General features: G+C 36.7%; 1 protein-coding gene across 4 annotated transcripts in view; it reads right to left on the reverse strand.

Moving 5' to 3' along the window:
• Positions 1-20,281, reverse strand: part of LOC125240676 (bromodomain-containing protein 4A-like) — a 34,966-nt gene extending 14,685 nt beyond the window's left edge. For 2 of the 4 annotated variants that reach the window (XM_048148682.1, XM_048148683.1), the window contains exons 1-7: positions 19,575-19,659; positions 19,118-19,286; positions 18,782-18,925; positions 15,783-15,918; positions 13,363-13,510; positions 11,127-11,230; positions 9,794-9,867 (exon numbers count right to left, since the gene is read on the reverse strand). In XM_048148682.1, coding sequence (XP_048004639.1) covers positions 9,794-9,867; positions 11,127-11,230; positions 13,363-13,510; positions 15,783-15,918; positions 18,782-18,925; positions 19,118-19,286; positions 19,575-19,633 — 834 coding nt within the window. In that variant the 5' untranslated portion in view covers positions 19,634-19,659. Of the gene's footprint in view, positions 1-9,793; positions 9,868-11,126; positions 11,231-13,362; positions 13,511-15,782; positions 15,919-18,781; positions 18,926-19,117; positions 19,287-19,574; positions 19,664-20,142 lie in introns of those variants that run through there. The other 2 variants (XM_048148684.1, XM_048148681.1) reach the window with 2 other exon arrangements.
• Positions 20,282-20,776: the final 495 nt, after the last annotated feature.

Here is a 20,776-nt window from a genome sequence, read left to right on the forward strand (position 1 = left end):
TGTGCGGTTAAACAACAACTTTGCCCCCTTGTAAAACAATAGTTATTTGTTTTACAAGGGGGCAAAGTTGTTGTTTAACCGCACGTGCCAATATTGAAGCCCGAGCAAGCGAAAGATTCCAATATTGAACCGCGAGCGTAGCGAGTGGTTCAAAAAGTGGAATCTTGAGCGTTGCGAGGGTTTCAAGGCACGAAGGTTAAACAAACTTTGCCACCGAGTGAAACACAAAATTTTTCACCATACCGACACGAACAAAATACTGACTATAAAACATCAATCTTAATCAAATCTATCAATTTGTTCAATATTTATAATTCAAAATCATCATTTCTACCAGCCAGGTCAAATTAAAATCAAGTTAAAATTTGTATGAAATTACTTTGCACTCTTGTGGATAAAATGCACTTTAGCTATCTGTTTTCGAATAGCAAAGTAAGCCTTTATCAGTTGGTGTAGTGAAAATAACTATTCTTTGTGCAAAAATGTTTTCCTGTAGGTACATCGTCCTTGCCTCTACACTACAGTAATATTTTTAGTTTAAAAGACGAGGAAGAGGAGGAAGAGGTTTTGTCATTAATTAAAAACAAAATGATTGAGCACGCTGTACGAGTACCATCGTATTTTCACGGAAATGCACAAACACGTTATCTATGCTATTTTTACCTGCACCTATATCATAAGTTCTCTATAATATGCTTAGAAGCGATAGCAAATGGCCTAGATTAGTGCGTGATAAAACAAATAGGTACGACCGCTTCCGTAAACATACGATTAATAGTAATTACGTAATACGAATATATATAATATGTAACCTAACTAACACGTGTCAAGAACCCTTCCGTCCATTAAAAGTAATATCAATTAAATCGTTATTAGAGAGCCACGATGAGGGTGAATTTTTTTAATAAGTACCTCGGAAATAAATAAATACAAAAAATAGGAGTTGTGCTTTTTCGAAGAAATTAATGCGGCTAAAACATTAGCATTAGGCACCCCTAGGCAATAAAAAACAAGAGTTAAAAGCATGAGTACTTATGACTCTAAAATGTAATAAATAAAGTCAGTGAGTGTATAAAGTGTTATTAAAACCTAGAAGAAGGCTAAAATTTTTATACCTACATTACCTACTTAAAACATCATAAGTATCCTCGGAAAAGGATTACAAAGCAGGCCACCAAACATCCATACTAATATTATAAATGGGAAAGTGGGTGTCTCTGTTTGTTTGCCCGTCTTTCACGGCAAAACGGAGGGATAGGTGGACGTGATTTTTTAAGTGGAAATAAGAAAAAATACGACTAAACTTATTATAACTAAAATAATATAATTAGGGATTAAATTTATGTAACATACAAGTACGATAGGTATTATGCTACGCTACTCATGGGAAAGTTTCAGAGCCCTAGACCACAAATCGACGTTGTTTGTCAGTCTAAGTGCCGAACGTTATTTATCATGACATGAAAGACCTACATTATTCCTAGTAATTTGTGTCGACTGCAAATAACCACTGTGTAACATAGGCGCCCGGCGCCATATGTCATTTGTTCTAATACGTAATACCTAACTTGATTTGCTTGAGTAGGTGTTGAAGAAGAGTTGACGTCGTAAATCATAGAGGTACCCTACCTAATATCCATGTCGGATTCATTATAACACCCCGTAATAAACTATGTTCTAATCTAATTAATTATTGAATCGTTTTTAGATTTGAAATATAAATCACTAGTTTTTGCCCGCGGCTTCGCTCGCGTTACATACGAACATTGCAAAGTGCTCCACACAAACTTCCACCTACTATTTTAGGGAGTAGGGGGATTAGAAAGAGACAAAAAGTAGCCTATGTCACTCTCTATCCCTTCAACTATCTCTACTTAAAAAATCACGTCAATTCGTCGCTCCGTTTTGCCGTAAAAGACGGACAAACAAACAGAGACACACAATTTCCCATTTATAATATGAGTATGGATATTAGTCATCTAATTTAATATTAGATTAGTAATAGTCTCCACTCTCGGTGTCTCCCCTTGACATAATAAATCATCATTCGCTTGCCTTTATCCCAGTCATTTGGGGTCGTCACAGCATGTCTTCCTCTTCGATACATCTCTATCACTCGTCATCTCATCATTAACTCACACAGTTCATTTATTTTCCTCGGTTTTCCTCTCCCGTTGCTTAATTCCATATTCATTCATTAATAGGCTACATGCCTCCTAGTCAAATCAGCTTCTTTTTAAGAACTGTCAAAACGAATTTGAACGACATGCTACTATGGAATTTAAATGAAATCGTATTGAGTGACGTCACGGTCAACTTGGTTACTTTATATAAGGTCCTAATATATTAGATGCAGATATTTTTACAGCTGATAGTACTCGGTCTCTGGAGTATATTAAACCGTGAAACATTATAGCTTTTACGATGTTTTTTTGGAGAAAACGGAAAAACAAATTTGCTACGTAAAAACACCCTGTTTATGTGATTATTAAATGAAAACTCATTGAACAGATTCTAGTACCTCTTTTACGTACCACTTAACTGTAACTGGCCACTTCAATGACATGTGCAGTTTTCCCGCCGAACCTTTACGACATTTACAACAAACAATTGTTGACATGACAGACAGTGTTATTGTGACATGTGATAATGCACATGATGATTTTTTTTAGACGAAATTATAATTAATTTTTTTGTTAGGAAAATGAAATCAAAAAAGTTACATGAAAAGATTTCTTAATTTATATTTAAAGTTAATTATTTTAATGTAAAGTATCATGTGTTAAAATATCTGCAACTAATAAATTAGGACCTTATATATTTCTAACCTGACTTATGAAATAGAAATTGGATTTAAAAATAACTTGTGTCCATGTTTTTCTTATAATTAGGTATCTGATGCTTTATTTCGTTCATGTTATAAAATATTTTATTTTCACTGCAGTCAAGTCCCCTATAATATATCATTTTAATGAATCAATCTATCCCAAAGAGATTACTATGTTTGATTTTAAATTAATAACAAAAACATGTTTTAATGGAACCTGTCCGTATTATAGACTGAATGAAAAATGCAGGTAACAGCGTGCGAAAGGCCCAGCCGTTGCCAAATTTTGTAAATTACCGAGCTGATTTAAGCTGACGACCGGTCTCGCCTAGTAGATATAATATGTATTATTATAGTGATCCTCTCTGTTGAGCCGATAGTCCCGGGTTAATCACAGTAAGGATATTAATTCATGTAATGAGTAGAGCAGACACTTGTTATTGAGTCATGGCTGTTTGCTATGTTACCGGAATAGACCACTTAGGGCCACTTGCACCAACGAAAATGGAGGGTTAACCCACCATTTTATATGGAATTTGACAGATGATAGCCCACTGAGTTAAGTGGTTGGTGCAAGTGGGCCTTATACCTTGTACTTTTGGCACTTGAAAAAAGTGTAAACAAACCTGAGCTGTCAAATTTGAGGGTTGTTTATTAGGTAACGTTTGGTTCCTGAATTTTTTTCTCTATTTAAAAATAATTGAGCTCACTACTATTTTCCATTTCATTCCACTAACATGTAATTTCGTTTAATTTGACGAAACGTATACACCTTCACGAATATAAAAATATCGTCATTACATTTAATGAATATTATTATTTTCTTCAGGGAATCATCAACCAAAAAGTACCTAATTTTGCAGAGGTTTAAAACTCATGGTTGCATTTTTATCTGGGTGTAACTCCGGTTTCACATTATCCGATCCGATATCGGATGTCGGAAGGATTTCGATGGAAAAATCCAAGATGGCGCCTGTAATGTATGGGATATCGGTCCTACATCCGATATCGGATCGGATAATGTGAAAACGCACTAACTCTACTAAAATATAAAGGTAGTACAACTTACGCGATTTTTAATTTTATATGTCTAACATTTGCCATTGCTAGCTCGCGAGTTCGATATTTGTGTTGATGATTGTTATATTTATGTTTTTTAGGGTTCCGTACCAAAAAGGTACAAAAGGAACCCTTATGGCGACGCTCTGTCCGTCTGTCTGTATGTCTGTCACATTTCTAAATATCTCGAGAACTACTTACGCTATCGATTTGAAATTTGGAACAGTTATGAACATTTTAAACCTCTACAAGCTGAAACTATTATTTTAAAAAATATATTAATATTAATTATAATGGCCAAAATGGAAGGTGCGAGGAGCGGGCGGGGAATGTGTTAAGCGCGCTGTGATTGGCCGTTTCAAGGACGGCGGGCAGTCGCGCCAGATGAAAAGGGACAGAAGTATGACTGTCCCTCTACTGACGCGTAAGTGGCCAATGTAAGTTGACCTATGCCGGCTCTGAATAAATTATAAATATGACTTATTTGTGGAATGTAATGCCGTCTGTTTTTAAATTTGAGCTTCTTGTTACCTTTCCACACCATTTCACACTACAGGTGGACATCTTTAAGGCATCAAAATACCCTTTTCCAATTTTTTTGTGCGAAAAACACGCGCTGCTTTCGGGTCTGTTACTTGGTCGATACTGATCGGGCACGGCGAGCGCCCGCGCTTATATCAGTGCAAATACTAGGAAGGCTGGCGACCGCGAGTCGTCTTGTAATAGATGTCTATAGGGGTTGGTCTGTGATGTCAAGTTACTAGGTCAAGTGGGGTATCGTTAGAAAGAGTTCAAATTTTACATATCAAAACTATTTTTTATAATTTTTTTGTAGTGGAAAATAAAAAGAATTATGAAGGAAAATGTAAAAAATAAAATACCATTCCCCCCTTATCTCCCGAAGTTTACCAACGAAAAATTATGACTTTTTACGAAATATTGGTTTTAAGCTAAATTTTACAGGACAAGGTTTCTGGCCTTAAAAGGTTCACTATCCCTGGATCTGTCAAATTTGACGGCTCCGGTTTGTTTACACTTTTTTCAAGTGCCAAAAGTACAAGGTATAGGTACAGAAACAATATTGAAGCCATACTAATATTATAAATGGGAAAGCGTGTGTGTCTGTTTGTTTGTCCGTCTTTCACGGCAAAACGGAGCGACGAATTGACGTGATTTTTTAAGTGGACATAGTTGAAAGGTTGGAGAGTGACATAGGCTACTTTTTGTCTCTTTCTAACGCGAGCGAAGCCGTGGACATAAGCTAGTATGTTTATATAACAAATAAAAATAGAACTCTTTGCAAGTAGAACCTACAATTTCACGTTGCAGCATCAATTTCCGTTTCACGTTGTAGCATCATTTTTAAAAAAAATTGTTTCATCTTGTGTAGTGAAATTTTTCGTGCGATGTTTTTTTTACGATTGTCACCTAGGGTTTACTCAAAAATATAGTACGAGGAAGAAGTCCCATCGAAGATCAATATGTATCGACGGTTTAATGAGTTTGATCGTGGTCATCGTATGTTCACGGATGAATTAATAAATAATAAAAAAAAGGCTCAAAATCAGTTATTATCCCACAAAATATAAATGCTGTGCGCGACCTCATAATGCAAGATCATCATAGTATATATCATCAAGATAGAGGCGTCTCTTGGAAACAGTGTGACGTGAATTTGTAAAATTTTACATGAAGATTTGACTGTAAAACAAAGATAAGTTCGCGAAATAACCGTTTTTACGTTTAAAATGCACGTTTTGTATACAACAATCAGAATGGAAAAGTGCTATGAAAAGTGCAACAATAATAATGGAAAAGTGCATCATTCGTCTCGTCTAACAAATATGGGGGCATTTACAACTATAGATATTTCTTAGTTTTTTGTTTTCCGGATACTTAAGTAGCAGCCCTCGCAATACAGGGTATAGTTGTTAAGTGTAGCCAGGCGATTATGAGTATTCGGTAAATATAACAAATAACCTATTAGAACACTTGACACCATCTGAAATTGAATGGATGTCCATACGTATCTTGTGGAGTGGTGAGTACCTACAACACAAGCCTTATTAAGCTTACCGTTGGACTCAGTCATAATGTGTACCTATCTACGAATGTCCTATAATAGTTTTTAAGTGGTTGATTTATCGTCAAAGCTTTATTTCTATTTATATTAAGTAGAAAGGTTCGCTTTGAAGGATTAATTATACGGTTGCCGAAATTGCCGTTTTAAAACACTTAAAGTATACCTACAATGAAATATTTTTTTAATACATTTTTTTATTAACTTGCAATGGGTGTAAATAAATACTACCACAGGACAAGCCTAGTGTTTGGTCCAGAATAAATGTAACTTTGTTATTTTATTTACGAAATAAAAGCATTCATTCAAAGCAAAACAGTATGTACCAATGTACTATCAACTGCAAAAGTGCATGGCAAATTAATCAATGAATTCATTCATAATTTCTCCATGCACTTTGGCAGCGGATAGTACCTATCTAACTATTTTACGGGTAAAGCGTAAAAAATATACGTATACAGAGTGGGGCCTGTAACAAAAGCAAAAAATTAAACTGTAGGTTTTTCTTCTTATACTAATCAACATTTGTTCAGCGACTTTTAAAAATAACTTGTATTTTGAATTTTATCACCCTTGAAAGTTTTTTCTAAGAGGTAATGTATTGCGAATTCTGTTAAGTCTAAAGTGTGACAGACAACGTCAATGACAACAATAATGGCGTACATTGAAGCTAATATTTATTTTGTATGAAAAATTAAAAATTTAAAGACTTCATAATTTTTAAAAGTCACTGAACAAATGTTGGTCAGTTTAAGGAGTGTAGCCTACAGCATTTGTAACAGGCCCCACCCTGTATAAATCGGATGACAATGCAATATTATCATCGAGCTGATCGAATGATGGAGACTTGTAATGAAACTAATAAAGCAACGTAGGTAGTTATTTGTGAAAAGATAGTGTTTACATTCAGCTTTAAAAGCTTGTACCAAAATAAAGCCTGTATACTTGTATAGTAATTTTATAAACGAAGTATAAAAATATCGCCTAGTCACGGTTTCAGGCGAATTGGGGTTGTCATTGTTAATTCTCCGTGGCAGTCGTTGTGCTTTTAACACGTAACTACTGAAACCTATCTATCACCGATCATCAATAACATTCAGCATTCATGTGAATGGGTTTAGAAACTACATTGGTAGTCCTTGGGTACGCGTATTACCTATACAATTTTTTTGAGTTTTTGCGAGCTGTATTCAAAGACCAAAATGTCTTGAAACAATTTTTTTTTGTAATAATTGGATTAAGGCTGGTTATAAGTAAATGAATTTTGTTTAAAATTAAAATTACAATTTCATGTTTTTTTTTTACTTTTTTCAAGGACATTTTTTTCACTCCTACAACACTTAATTATTGGGTATAGAACCTCTGTAATGGACAGGACATTTATTATACTTTTTTATACTGAGTTGACGGAAGTATCCTCATTGTAGAGTGACCATGAATTTCGCAAATAAATTGCCTGCCAAATTTTATTATTATTTATTTAAACTTTATTGCACAATAAAACAAGTACAAATGGCGGACTTAATGCCTTAAGGCATTCTTTACCAGTCAACCATAGGGCAAAACAGAAATTCGCGAATAAACAGTTAAATTAACAATTTATTTATACAAAGGATTGAATATTGTTAATGATAGTACATAAGTACCTAAGACATAATAAATAAACTAAAACTAACTTATGGGGTGTTTTTTTACGATTGAGTTGCTGTAGTTTTTTTAGTGTGTAAGTACTTTTGAAATATTTATAATTTAAGTTAGTTTCGATTAAATTTAATATTTATTTTTTGAGCAATAAAAAATAAACTAACACAAATTCCACAAATATCAGTACTAAAGGCCTGATTATAGCCTATACTGAATGCGCACGCTGGATCATGTTCACCTCTTCCGAATAATCCTGTACCTATAGTTTCAATAAAATGTTTAATAATCTTTGTATTTTCACGACGTTTCCTATAACGACGATTCCTATAACGACGTTTCCTAACACTGATCATTTCGAAATAAGTAGGTATGAAAATCGTGCTTTTTCTACTTCACTCCGCGCGGTTGTTTAATGTGATAAACGCAGAATCAGAAATAATGCGTTTGTATTTTGAAACCCATTTTGTACGGAAATGACAATGGGCTTTCCGCTACGCGCTTAAATTTGATGTAAGGAGGCCATTTGGACTGGAGGGTAATTTCAACAAATCGAAATATTTTCCATATTTCACGCTTTTAACCACAGTTCCATATGCGTCTGTTGATATAGTGTATTCTGGTTAATAATGTAAAACATGGAAATTATTTCGATTAGTTAAAGTTACCCGCCAGTTGAAATTGTCCCCCGTACCTTACACGTAAGTTATGAGGTACTTTAATGAGTGCCGCTTTACATTCAAAGCGCGCATAGATAAATTAGGTACCCACCCGTGTGTAGATAGTAATAGATAGAGGTAACTCTATAACACAGACCAACCCCTATAGACATCTATTACAAGACGACTCGCGGTGGCCAGCCTTCCTAGTATTTGCACTGATATAAGCGCGGGCGCTCGCCGTGCCCGATCAGTATCGACCAAGTAACAGACCCGAAAGCAGCGCGTGTTTTTCGCACAAAAAAATTGGAAAAGGGTATTTTGATGCCTTAAAGATGTCCACCTGTAGTGTGAAATGGTGTGGAAAGGTAACAAGAAGCTCAAATTTAAAAACAGACGGCATTACATTCCACAAATAAGTCATATTTATAATTTATTCAGAGCCGGCATAGGTCAACTTACATTGGCCACTTACGCGTCAGTAGAGGGACAGTCATACTTCTGTCCCTTTTCATCTGGCGCGACTGCCCGCCGTCCTTGAAACGGCCAATCACAGCGCGCTTAACACATTCCCCGCCCGCTCCTCGCACCCCAAACACTGGTGACTCGTATCGCGAACCAAATATACAAGACTGCCACTCTATAGGAGGTTCTCTGTGCTCTATAAGGTAACGAACCCAAACATGGACAGTTTAAAAAAAAATTCGCCTGTTTTTGATATTTTACTGATAAATGTAAAAATTCTATTGCTAAGCGTGTTAAATCTTGAATGTCCTATCCTTCTTTTATATTTCAAGCGTATTGCAGAATAGATACTCCTATTGGTTTCTTCATAGTTAACAAATTAAAACTAGGTGTTTTTCTCCAATCATGGACGGCAGTTCTCCAGTAATGGATCCCCCATTATGGACAGTGAAACAAGTTTAAAATTTTACTTTTAAAGCCAACTGATGATACTCAATAGTCAATTTTATATACCACAAATAAAATTAGTTTGGGTTATTTTAACACAGGATTGTTTCTTGTAAATTTTGGTTTTGTAAATTGTTCCTTGTCCATCATAGGAGGTATGCGGTTTTCCGGTTCCAGTAATGGACACTCGCAAAATAACGCTATTTCTTTATATCTTTGGAGCAACAAACTCGTATGTTTAATACCTTATCTCATGCTTAATGCAGTAAGTAAAACTCATTCAAGTTTACACCAAGTATTATTTTTTTATTATTTTATACATGAACTCAACTCTCTTAGCAACACTACTAAGAATTCGTCTTGATATTTTTTTTTTCAGTAAACTGGTGAATTTTACCGTTTCCGCCAAATCCTTCAGAAATAACCGAATTAATTGAAACTTCAAAATTAAACAGTTCTACAACTCTAGTTTATGGTACATTGCCGTCAGTTTTTAGAAACTAATTTTAGATACTTATTTTTTAAGGATTCGTGTTTTTTTGTCCATAATGGCATCACCGTCCATTATAGGGTATTTTACATTAAGCAGTTTTGCTCAGTTCATGAGGTACTTACCGGTTGCTGAGGCGACGGTACCACGGTTTCCGATTCGCTCTCGCTTACCACGTTCACAGTTATTGACGTAACAGCTGGAAGAAATACATCATGCATAATTTATATCATGAGTGACACAGGCTTTTTGCATTTTACAGTGACAAATTGTGGAAATGTTAGTGTAATAATATGATTGCTATGAAGTTACCTGTCATAAAAAAAATGTTTTTTTGTTATAGGGTTTACAAAACGTATTCCTCTCCGGAAAAAAACACTTTTGCAGGATTTCTTAGGGAGGCTAATGCTACTGTACCTACTGAAAAATAAACTCTCAGATCTCGATTGAAAACCCGATTTCAGGTAATTTGGAACATTGCGTTGGAACATTGCGGCTGCTCTGATTTAGGCGTGTAAGGGTTCCCTAGAGGCGATTTGTTCGTTAACCGATGAGAAAGACGGTCATTGTGGTGATAGATTGTCGGTTGAGTCATAAAATGCAATTGCTTACAATTTTTGTTACAGACATTTACAAAGCACTGAACAATAAAAACCTACAGTTTTTAATAAAGGCTGAATAAATAGTGAAGCAGTAGAAGCTGCTCATGAAGAACTATTTCAAATTAGCATTCTCTGTGTTTGAGTTTTTACTATTTTGCTCGTGTTAATTCGAGCAAATTTTCCTGATTGCGAACCGTTTAGTAAAATTTATTTCATGCCGTGATGACATGCAAAAAAATCGGATAACGTTAGAATTAAGTAATTAATTTAAGACTAATTGGTAATTACCTACTTCTTAAAAAACGTTACTTGCAATTCACCTATCAATCAATTAGTTATAAACAACGGTCTCGCAAGAGATTGCTCCAATATTGTTAAACATTAAATGCCAGCTCCACATGCTTGGCAAACAGTAACCACCGAACAACAAACACGAACGTGGGGATACTGTACTATATGTTTGTTTTTGCTATACGTGATGCGGGGGGTGATGTTCCGTATGACAGTTCCTCCAATCCGCTTTCGGGCAGACATAACTTGAATAATACTTACTGATGAAATAGGTTTTTATTTTTACAGTATTATTTAAAAAAAATATCGTAGTGCCTCCAAAGAAAAAACAATAACATTAGATATTGACAGTTACTCTCTACTTAAAATGAACTGATTCAGATCATTACCTACGCCCCAAACATCGGGTTTTTTGCAGAAATCATTGAGGTGTATAATGTGTCGATTGGCACATTATACACCTCAATGATTTGCTTCGTTCATTTGTCTTGGATAGTGTTTGGCATGTGTTTGTAACACGAAGCATGTGGCGCTGGTATAAGTAAATATAAAGAATGTTTCATACCGTCGTCGGGGTTTTGAGGCGGAATGACGTGTTCCACGGAGCTTCCGGCGCGGTAGTAATTGCAGCGGCTTGGCCCCGGCTGAGGCTCGTCGTGGGACGCCGCACTATAACACGTCACAAATATAAGATAACAGTTAAATTTTGCATGAAATTACTTTACATACAAGTGGATAAAATGCAACAACAAATAAAACAAAATCCATTTTCATAGTATCAATATAGTATCAAGAGAGCGAATAATACTTTTTTATGCTTTATGCAAGGATGCCCACGTAATAAGTTTAGCACTTTCAGGCCTGCAGGGCGCGCAGTGACGCCCGGCCATGTGGACTACTATAATGATGTTTTCCAACCGTTGAAGTGAGAAATTTCTCACTAAGTAGCCACTTACTGGCGATGTTATAGTCATTCAAATGGCAAGAGTGGGTGTGGACCTTCTGAACAGAAATTTAGAAGCGTTTATTTATATAAGTAGTCAGAATTAATCTTTACACGTATATTAGGTACAACTGTAAAAGTGCATGGCAAATTTATCAATGAATTCATTCATAATTCCTTCATGCAATTTTGCAGCTCACTGTACAGTCGATGTCACAAACATATTTACAAACCAACATGCCAAATACCTACTTGTATGTACGCGACCTTGCTGTAATTGTCTTTTGTAAATTGACGGATTCACTGCCAATGTATTCGAAGCACTTTGTTCGTAGCCGTTACCAATGTTCCCGCGACTACGGACGTAGAACTCGTCCACCGGGATTACCATTCAGTGCTAATCACGACACGTTCTCGTTCCGCCTCTACAACGACGTAGCGCTACGACAGCGGTAGATGCTTATAGTCAGGTGACAGTGCAGAAATAGTACGTTACGATACAAGTGCGGAAAAGAGAAAGTTCGAAACGAGTGGCGATAAATTAAAACACGACCAAAGGGAGTGTTTTAAGACACGAGTTACGCATTTCCTTTTCGAACGTGTATGGTACAACGTCTTTCAGTACAGATGGTCCTCCGAAGTTACTACAAGTTAAGTCTTGACAAGAAATGAACCACTTCTCCCACTAGTGCGTAAAAAACACCATCTGTACTGAAAAAGTATAGCTGACAGCTAAGATAATGTTGTCGCAGGCTTGTGAATAATACTTTATTTCAATTTAGATTGGCGTTTTCTATCTAACAATAAGTACCTACGATTTTTACCTTGGCTAATTAGGGCCCTTGTATTGCTTGACATACAGCGATAAAGTGTCTTTTTAAGTTATCATTGAGTGCCTATGTTTTGGCATAAGGACTGCGCCAAGCGAGACTTGCGCGGCTTTAATGTTCCGGTGCATAATTGGGAGGAACTTGCTGAGGACAGGGGAAAATGGCGCAAACTTTTGTTTGACGGGCGTAACATCCACGATGAGGCTTGGTTTAAGACACACAAGCGAGCCAAGCGTCACCAACCCAATACTTCTTCGCCTCGGCCAAATGGCTTGTGGTCGTGTTTGCCGCTCCCGTATTGGCTTACACGTCCATGAACAACGCTGCGCTCTTCTTCTAGACAAGACACTGTTTTAATAGTCTGTAATAGACAAGACTTAGCCGAAAAGCATTCAAAAAGACACAGTCGTGATCTGTAATGAATCACAGCATAAGCCAATACACCGAATAATTAAAGTAATATTACAGAATATGAATTATACTTAAATAAACAAAACAGACAATTTACATGCTGCTGTGAAGCCTATCGTCCATCTTCTCACAAAACCTCAGACACTCTCGGCACACATTCGCCCATCTCCATGCAAACAAGTCACACTCCGGTCACAGTATAATAAAGAGTACTATCGTACAGTATGGCCACTCCCGCTCCCCGCTGAAAGTGCCGTCCACCCCCTCTCGGTTACCTCACAGTTACCGCCTGTCAAAAACACGAACAGTCGATCTGTCATATTTCACTCATACAAGCATAGTACGCGTTCACCTACACGAGCTAAGACTGTGTGCTAGAAATGCGCCTCTTTCATACATTTTATCGCCAGTGTCCGAGGTGTGCTCCGGTGCTGATGTCAAGAGTGCATTAAGCAGTGATAATGCGCGAAGTAAAGGCGAGTTTCTGTGGGATACAGTGCGCGCATCCGGCACGGCCAGCAGTGGGCGTGTCCGCGGCCTCAAGTTGACTCGAGGAATATCCGGAACGTACATACGTCCGGAATGATGATAATTACAGTGATAGTGATGTGACTGACCTGGTGGAGTACTGGAAGCTGGAGAGCCGGCTCTGGCGCGAGCTGCCGCTGGTGGAGTTGCGCTGCATGGGGTGGCGCAGGCTGTGGAGCGTGGGCGCGCGCCCGCTCGGACCTGCGGCGCCTGACGCCTCGCCTGCGACACAGGGACCTAATATAAAATAGACAAGGCCTCTTCCATACCTGAGCGCTCGAACTCTACGAATTTAATATGCAATTGTGTAATAAAGTAAAACTAATTACATAAATGCACGCATGTATTCCCAAAACGAGTACTGAGTACAGACAGAGAGTACATGGAAGGCTAATACGTTCACATGCGGCAAGTTTTCCCGTATACCGTGTACGAGATTTTATCAAATATCGTAGTAATAGCAAAATTTGTATGGCAACATTGGCAACTCTGTAAATCATTCACACGACGTCCATGCGAGAAAATCTCATATTCGAGACATATTTTTTAACGTATACCGTAGGGTCTTGCCACTGGAGATACGAGCTTCTCGCAACGACTTTATCGAATGCGATGCACAGTGGCGCTTATGTTTACGTTGATTCGCTCACACGGACACGCTGGTTTCTCGTATACCTACGTTGTGTTTGTGACGTCGATGGCGATCGCGATTGCCGATTGCATACGGGAAAAAATCTAATGGACCTAGCACCGTGTGAACGGCCGTCTCGTATACGGTAAAACCAAATACGAGAAAATATCGAATCGAATAGTCGCCGTGTGAACGTAGCCGTGAAGTTTCAGTGCTATTCTTAACAAATAATGTGTTGAATTAAAAATTGTGAAATGCAGTGACAAGTTGCTGAACCAAACTTGAACCCACAGTTGAGATCTACGATATCCACGAAAAAAGCGGGAGCGTTTAATTTTTTCATTTCATATGGGTTGTTTCCAAGCATTACCCTGCGATGTCGCTTGCCACAAGGACACTATGATTTGAAAGGTTATTTAAAAAAAACTATGAATAAATCTCATCCTTATGATAAGCGACAAACTGAGACATTCAAATAAAGACTTCGATACCTACATATAGCCTCAAATAATCGTGATGAATAAAAAGTGACGCTTTAAGTAGGAAGATCCGGATATAATTTGCATACAAATGCCATTCAGTTTGTTTTGAGCTACGAAATAATCTTGTGATTGGTGGCATTGTTTTGTAGGCTAGGTTCAGCCTCTAGTCCAATTAAATTCGGTCACAAAGGAAAACATGCGATGCCTGCGTAAAAAATACCCATGATACAAAAAAAGTGGGGTGGACAACTTTTAAAAAAATGGCCCCTATATTTAGCTCAACAATGTAAGGTTTAATATTGTTTAAAATAGTATTAATTCATATAATTTATTGATGACACCACGTTGATTTGATGTTATTTAAAGACGAAAACTATTGGTAATATTCTACTAAATATATTAAACCACCATCTTGAGAGCTAAGAATTTTGGTAAGAGTAAAAGTTACGGTGCATCGCCAAAGCTAATTTAATAACTTAGCTACGGTCGTAGTACCTACTAACAAAGTTAATCGCATCTCATCTCGTTCATCGTACGAGGTGTTCCGGACACTTGGAAGGTGCGCGGAGCTAAAGTTACCTACTTGTACAAACAGAAGAAACACTTTGGAAATTGTTATCTAACGAACAAGTTGATGTAAGAGCATCGGCTTTATGCAAATTCCAAAAAGCAGTGGTTTCTCTTTATATTCTGAATTTATACGAGCTTACAAGTGACCAAATATGTAAAGTTTCATTCCAATATGATTAAAAGGCCTATTATGAAATAATTAAATTATTTAGTCGTTTTGTTAGTAAAATAACTTTAAAGCACTTTAGCTCTTCATGGCATCTATTTTTATTAGTAATGTCTATACAATTTTAAAAAAGTCAATGCTTTTGAGGCAGTTCGTCGGTTGAAAATGTTGGAGATTTTCCATACAAAGTTTGAACTGTTGTCTACTAAAGCATCTTTCTGCTAGGAGCCGATTTCTGAATGTTTGTTTCGTTGGATGGTATTTCTACTAGCGATTGTAATTCTACTAACAGGGGACTGATTTTTGAATCTCGATGCATGAATTCGCCGTTCGAAAGTCGTAGCATTACGTCGTTTTCCACAGACTTTAGAACGGCGAATTCATGCGTTCGAGATTCAAAAATCGGTCCCCTAAATCGAAAACTAGTATTCAAAATACCTCCTTTTTCAAAAATTGCACTTCGCCGTTTTCCACAGATTTTCGAACGACGAATACATGCGTGCGAAATTCAAAAATCGATACCCTGTACCGCCATTTTCGGAATTAGAAAAATATTTACCCTAATATTTAGAGTATCGCGTGACACCGATAGACTGGGTTAAGGGTCTTACTCGTAATAAAACCTAATAGTAATAAGACTAAGTAATAAAAGTGTCTCACCGTCAAAGGAGTCTGTGTTCATCGAGGCCTGCGAGAAGTCGTACTCAGTGGAGGCGCCCATGCTGCGGTGCAGCATGGCGGCCACGCGCTCGCGCGCCTCCCGCTCGATGTTCACGTCGTCAGAGTTCTGCTTGCTCTGCCAGAACAACACACCGCGTCAGCGTCACCATCAAATGTACAAGCTTGTTAACCATAGTATACTCGTGTTTACACAGTCTGATGCCAAAGGAAGAATACAATAACATTATACCTAGATATGAATTGAAGAGGAAACCGACAAAAAAAATGTTTTTAATTTTTTTTAATTTTTTTCGGGTTGTATATTTTTCGCTTATAAAGCGATTATTTCCCTTAAACTGGCATTTCCAAAATGAATTTTGTATTTTTTTACATATTTAAAATTGCAAACGGGACTTAATCGCGCATTATTATGTTTTTAACATTGACCTCCGACGTTTCAAGGACGGCATTGTCAACGTGGTCTCGGAGACCATGAATGTGGTCGGGAATACGTAATTAAGTCCCGTTTGCAATTTTAAATACTCGTGTGAAAATCGTGTAAGTTGAAATCAGAATTTTGTATTTTTTTTGCAATGTGTTACTAGCCACTTTTTGACATTCACCAAAATATATAATAATGAGTCGATATTTTAGATATTTTTTAAAATAATAATAACTCTGAAACGTGAAAAATGATGAACGCTGAAAGGTGGAATTTTGAAATTTTATACGACATATTAGTCTTGTAGGAAAGAAACAAATCCCTGGAATAGAAGCTGATAGATATCGCACATAATTCTAAAATTTTATAACACAATAATAGTCCTACCATAGAGTAATAGAAACGGAAAGAGCCTCACTGAAGACCGGCTGTGACCCAACAATGGCGGACATTTTCTTAAAGCTTTTTTTATGGCTAATGTGGCGGAACACTAGACCAACGCCAGTAATAATAATACAATAATAGTTTAAGACAATAAACACGATTTAAAAATCAAAATAATGATAATTCAGGTCAAGAGAAAATCAATTCTTCATTTAATTTATCAAAAATTAATTATTTTAAATGAAATTTAGAAATATATATTGATTTTAATCAAGAATCTTATATACCTACATGGATGTTGCACGCCGAACATTACTTTGAAGCCAGAAAATTTGACCTTGAATTACGTCACGCCGGTCTTGCATCTCTTTCTTTAGGGTGTCCATGATTAAGCATACATTAGGGATATCCCGCGGAATTTGACGTATTACATCTCTCGACACAGGCTTAAAACCTTTGAACCTCCGTTTTGACAATATTCTCAGCTTGATATGATATTGATATGTGTTAAAATGTCAAATATTAATATTAGCGCCATCTATCTGAGCGTACCTACCCCAAAGGTGTATCGCCATCTAGCTCACCATACCTTTTTCTGTATGGTTTTGAGGTAAGTTTTTTCTTAGACTTTATCTGTCTATACGGAGTTACATAAGTATTTGTCTTTTACTAACTGACACCTGTGTTTATTAAAGCATGCAATGGAATATATATTTTAGTGTTTTGGTCATCACAATAATATTTTGGTAGTAACTACTGGGAAAACTAATCCCAGTAGCTATCAACCCCCGGTGTGGTAATTAACAATGTGGGGGAAATCCCAGTAGTTAGGACAGGTAAAAACTTGGTGGTAACTAGTGGGTATAGCCACAAAAATATAAGGGAAGTATTTGTCAATGGGGAAATAATGAAATACTAGGACGTTTTAAAACAGTATCTTTATTTTTAAGCGCCGCCCCAAATCTCAAGGAAGGTGGTTCTCAATTCGTACGTATTTCAATTCTCTTCGCATGTATATATGTATCTCAATTTAATGTTTAGGCCACGATATATCCGTCGTTACTGGACTGATTTTTAAAATTTCTTTCTGTGTCATAATCTTCAGGCTTAAAGTGCAAATCTGCAAATTGTCGATCGCTCTGAAACATTTCCTTTTATCGGTACAATCGACAGCCAACAGCCAATGCTGCCTCCTTCCTTCATCTTTTGGAACACTGAAAAGTTTAATATTATTCATGTTAATTGTAAAGACATAAATTATATAAAGTTGGTATTATTATACTGTGATATGAGCTATGAACATAGAAACCGTACCAAGTTGATAGATTTAGCTCCATTCAATAAGAGTAAATACCATGCAAGAAAAAAGATTGGTCACCCTAGTCGTAAAACCACACATAGCATTATTTTTCTTTAAAGGTCATATTTATCGTTCTAAACCTATTCGTGGGAATTTTGATATAATTTGAGACAATGAAACCAATATAATGATAAGAACTAATCAAGATTACAAGCAAAATAGAAGAAAGGTGAATGAACCTGGCTTCAACTCATTGGTCGGCACGCACTATCCAGAGATATATATAAAATTCTTGATTTTAACTATAAAATAATGACTCACTGCACCGTGTGCAAACACTATTTAACAAAAATACTGGTAACACTCTTGTTTTGCAGTTTGTTGGTATGTACAGTATGAACATTAATGAATATCGTGATTTTACGTAAAATAACATGATAATGTATTAATTTACGCATGAAAAGTTACTCCGTATTTTTTTTCTTTCTATTGTAATTTTTACACAGTTTGATAACGCATGTAGGCATATTTTCTTCTTTTTCTGGAGATGTTTTCGCAACGGACGCCTCGATCCGACTGACGGGAGATTAGTGGATGAGGTTATAGACATAGCTTTCAATATGGATGATGGAATCACAGGTTTTTTTAGGAGTTATCCGTCCATAGAATTGTAGGTTCATGAGTCTTACCGAACCGCTTAAAATTTAATCGATCGTGCTCGTCTGCTCGTGCCGCCGTCGGTAGCATTAAGCTATACGAAGATTCATTTATTTATCAGACTTCGGCGAAATAAACTGGATATGGACGTATGTATTATACTTATGTATATGGGATAACGGCAATCGAAGGATTAATGGTATTAAATATAGTTACCGCTTTAGCTGAGCTAGGTCCAGCGGCGCCGTAATCGGAAGACGAGTCCACATCTACTTCAGACAGATCTCGTGACGGATTCTTGGCAAACCACACGCCTAGGTCGTATGTGAGCCTAGCCTCTCGCAGTTTTTGTTCCCATATCTAAAACAAATATATCGTCTAAGGGTAGGTGAAAGAGGTAGGCTAAAAATTGTGTAAGTATATATACATCCTTCGTGTCACCCGACGTCCGTTACACATTTTAGACGTTAACATTTTTAGACTCGGCTGTTTAAAGAATTATGGTTTCAACAATCATTGAACAACAAGAGAATATGTTTATAAACTGCTTACCTTCAACGTGCCTTGAGGATTGGGGTCCTTAGCGGGCTCAGACAGAGAAAAGCTATGGTACGAAGAGCCAACTTCGTCGACCATGACGAATATTAAGGATGCCAGTTCCCTAGGGTTCCGCGTGCTGTATCTTGGGAAGTGGGTCATTCGGTCCACCATGTATTTAGGCCTACAAGTAGAGCTAATATGTAGCAATTTACCATAACAAGGAAAAATAAATACAGGTTGCAACAACAATTACGATAAAACTGAAAGATGAGCGTTTTTTTAACGTCAATGTACACGCCGTATTTTTATTTCCTTCGTCGTGTTGAATTTGATTTTTAGTTAACTTTATGATATACATAATTATAAACAAAAATCTTTCTTACAAAAAAACATTAAAAATTCGCCCACGCTTGATTTATATGAAAATATTAACAATTTTAAAAGTAAATATGAATTGAGGTTTACATACCTTATTAATTTTAAAGGGTACAAGCTGCCCTTAGACATTTTTTTACATATGAGCATCATGTCAGTTAATAGAATGACTCGTACGTCGATCTGTAATTTGAAGTATTTTAAAAGTGTAAAAATAAAATACCTATATTTTGCATTACATTACTAAAATTAATACGAATTCGCTAATGCACGACTTAATTCGCAGATGCAGATTACTTTCGCATGCCATCGCATTTCAATTTATTCCCTAGTGCCAATGTGTAGTAGACTAACTATACAGATACATGATTATACGTAGTGAATAGTTGATCGCCGTTAAGAGGTCTATTTTGATACTACGCATTTCATTACATTATCTGCCATAAACGTCTCTTTTAGACATATGAGGTAGATATCGAAATAATAGCGTGCCACATTTTTTATTTATTTTATAGACCTCTAAACGGTCGGTACAGAACATTATTATGTTAGTGTGTAAGAACTTCGTTACACACTACACTTTGGGACTTGGTTCAAATGAAGACTACCCGGATGCATCCGATCAAAAGTTTATATATGAACACAAATATGGCGTCGCTTGCCTCCTTGATGTTGTCTCTGTAGCGCAGGTCACCCTGATAGATGATAGTCCTGCTGTGGCTGGGCAAACAGTTCACCATCGGCGCCCGTAGGTTTACTTGGGAGTACATTCGGAAAATATCTGTCCATATCGTCGTCCCTAAAGTCCTAAAAAGAAATTAAGCGAGAAAAGTTACATAAGGCGGGTTTACTGACATTAATATAAAATAATACCAGACGCTATCTCATCCTGTTACATACCACGTCATAAACATCAATAGAGTTTGCGAGCTGCTCCAGTCTTTCTAACTCTTCGCGCTGTCGTATGGTACGATTTATGTCAAGTACATAATTTTTAGCATTTGTCTCCTGAAAATTTCAACCAATTTCTATATTAAGTTGGGCTTAATGTCAGTTATAGACTTACATACAAATATGATACGTTTTATTGGCACGATAAAAACAACATTTTGCCGACATATTACCATAATTTTAAGCGAGGTCCTTTCTGGCTCGGCTTCCGTGTGTGAGATGATGCGGCGCAGGAGAATACCGTATTTAGTGAGGCGCTGCATGGGTTTTACCATCAGATCTGCCAGTTGGAGCCTAACAATATCACAACAATCACTGTTAATAAAATTATTATACACATGGTCA

This window comes from Leguminivora glycinivorella, chromosome Z, assembly GCF_023078275.1.
Source record: "Leguminivora glycinivorella isolate SPB_JAAS2020 chromosome Z, LegGlyc_1.1, whole genome shotgun sequence".
In the NCBI taxonomy this organism is placed as follows: Eukaryota; Metazoa; Arthropoda; class Insecta; order Lepidoptera; family Tortricidae; genus Leguminivora; species Leguminivora glycinivorella.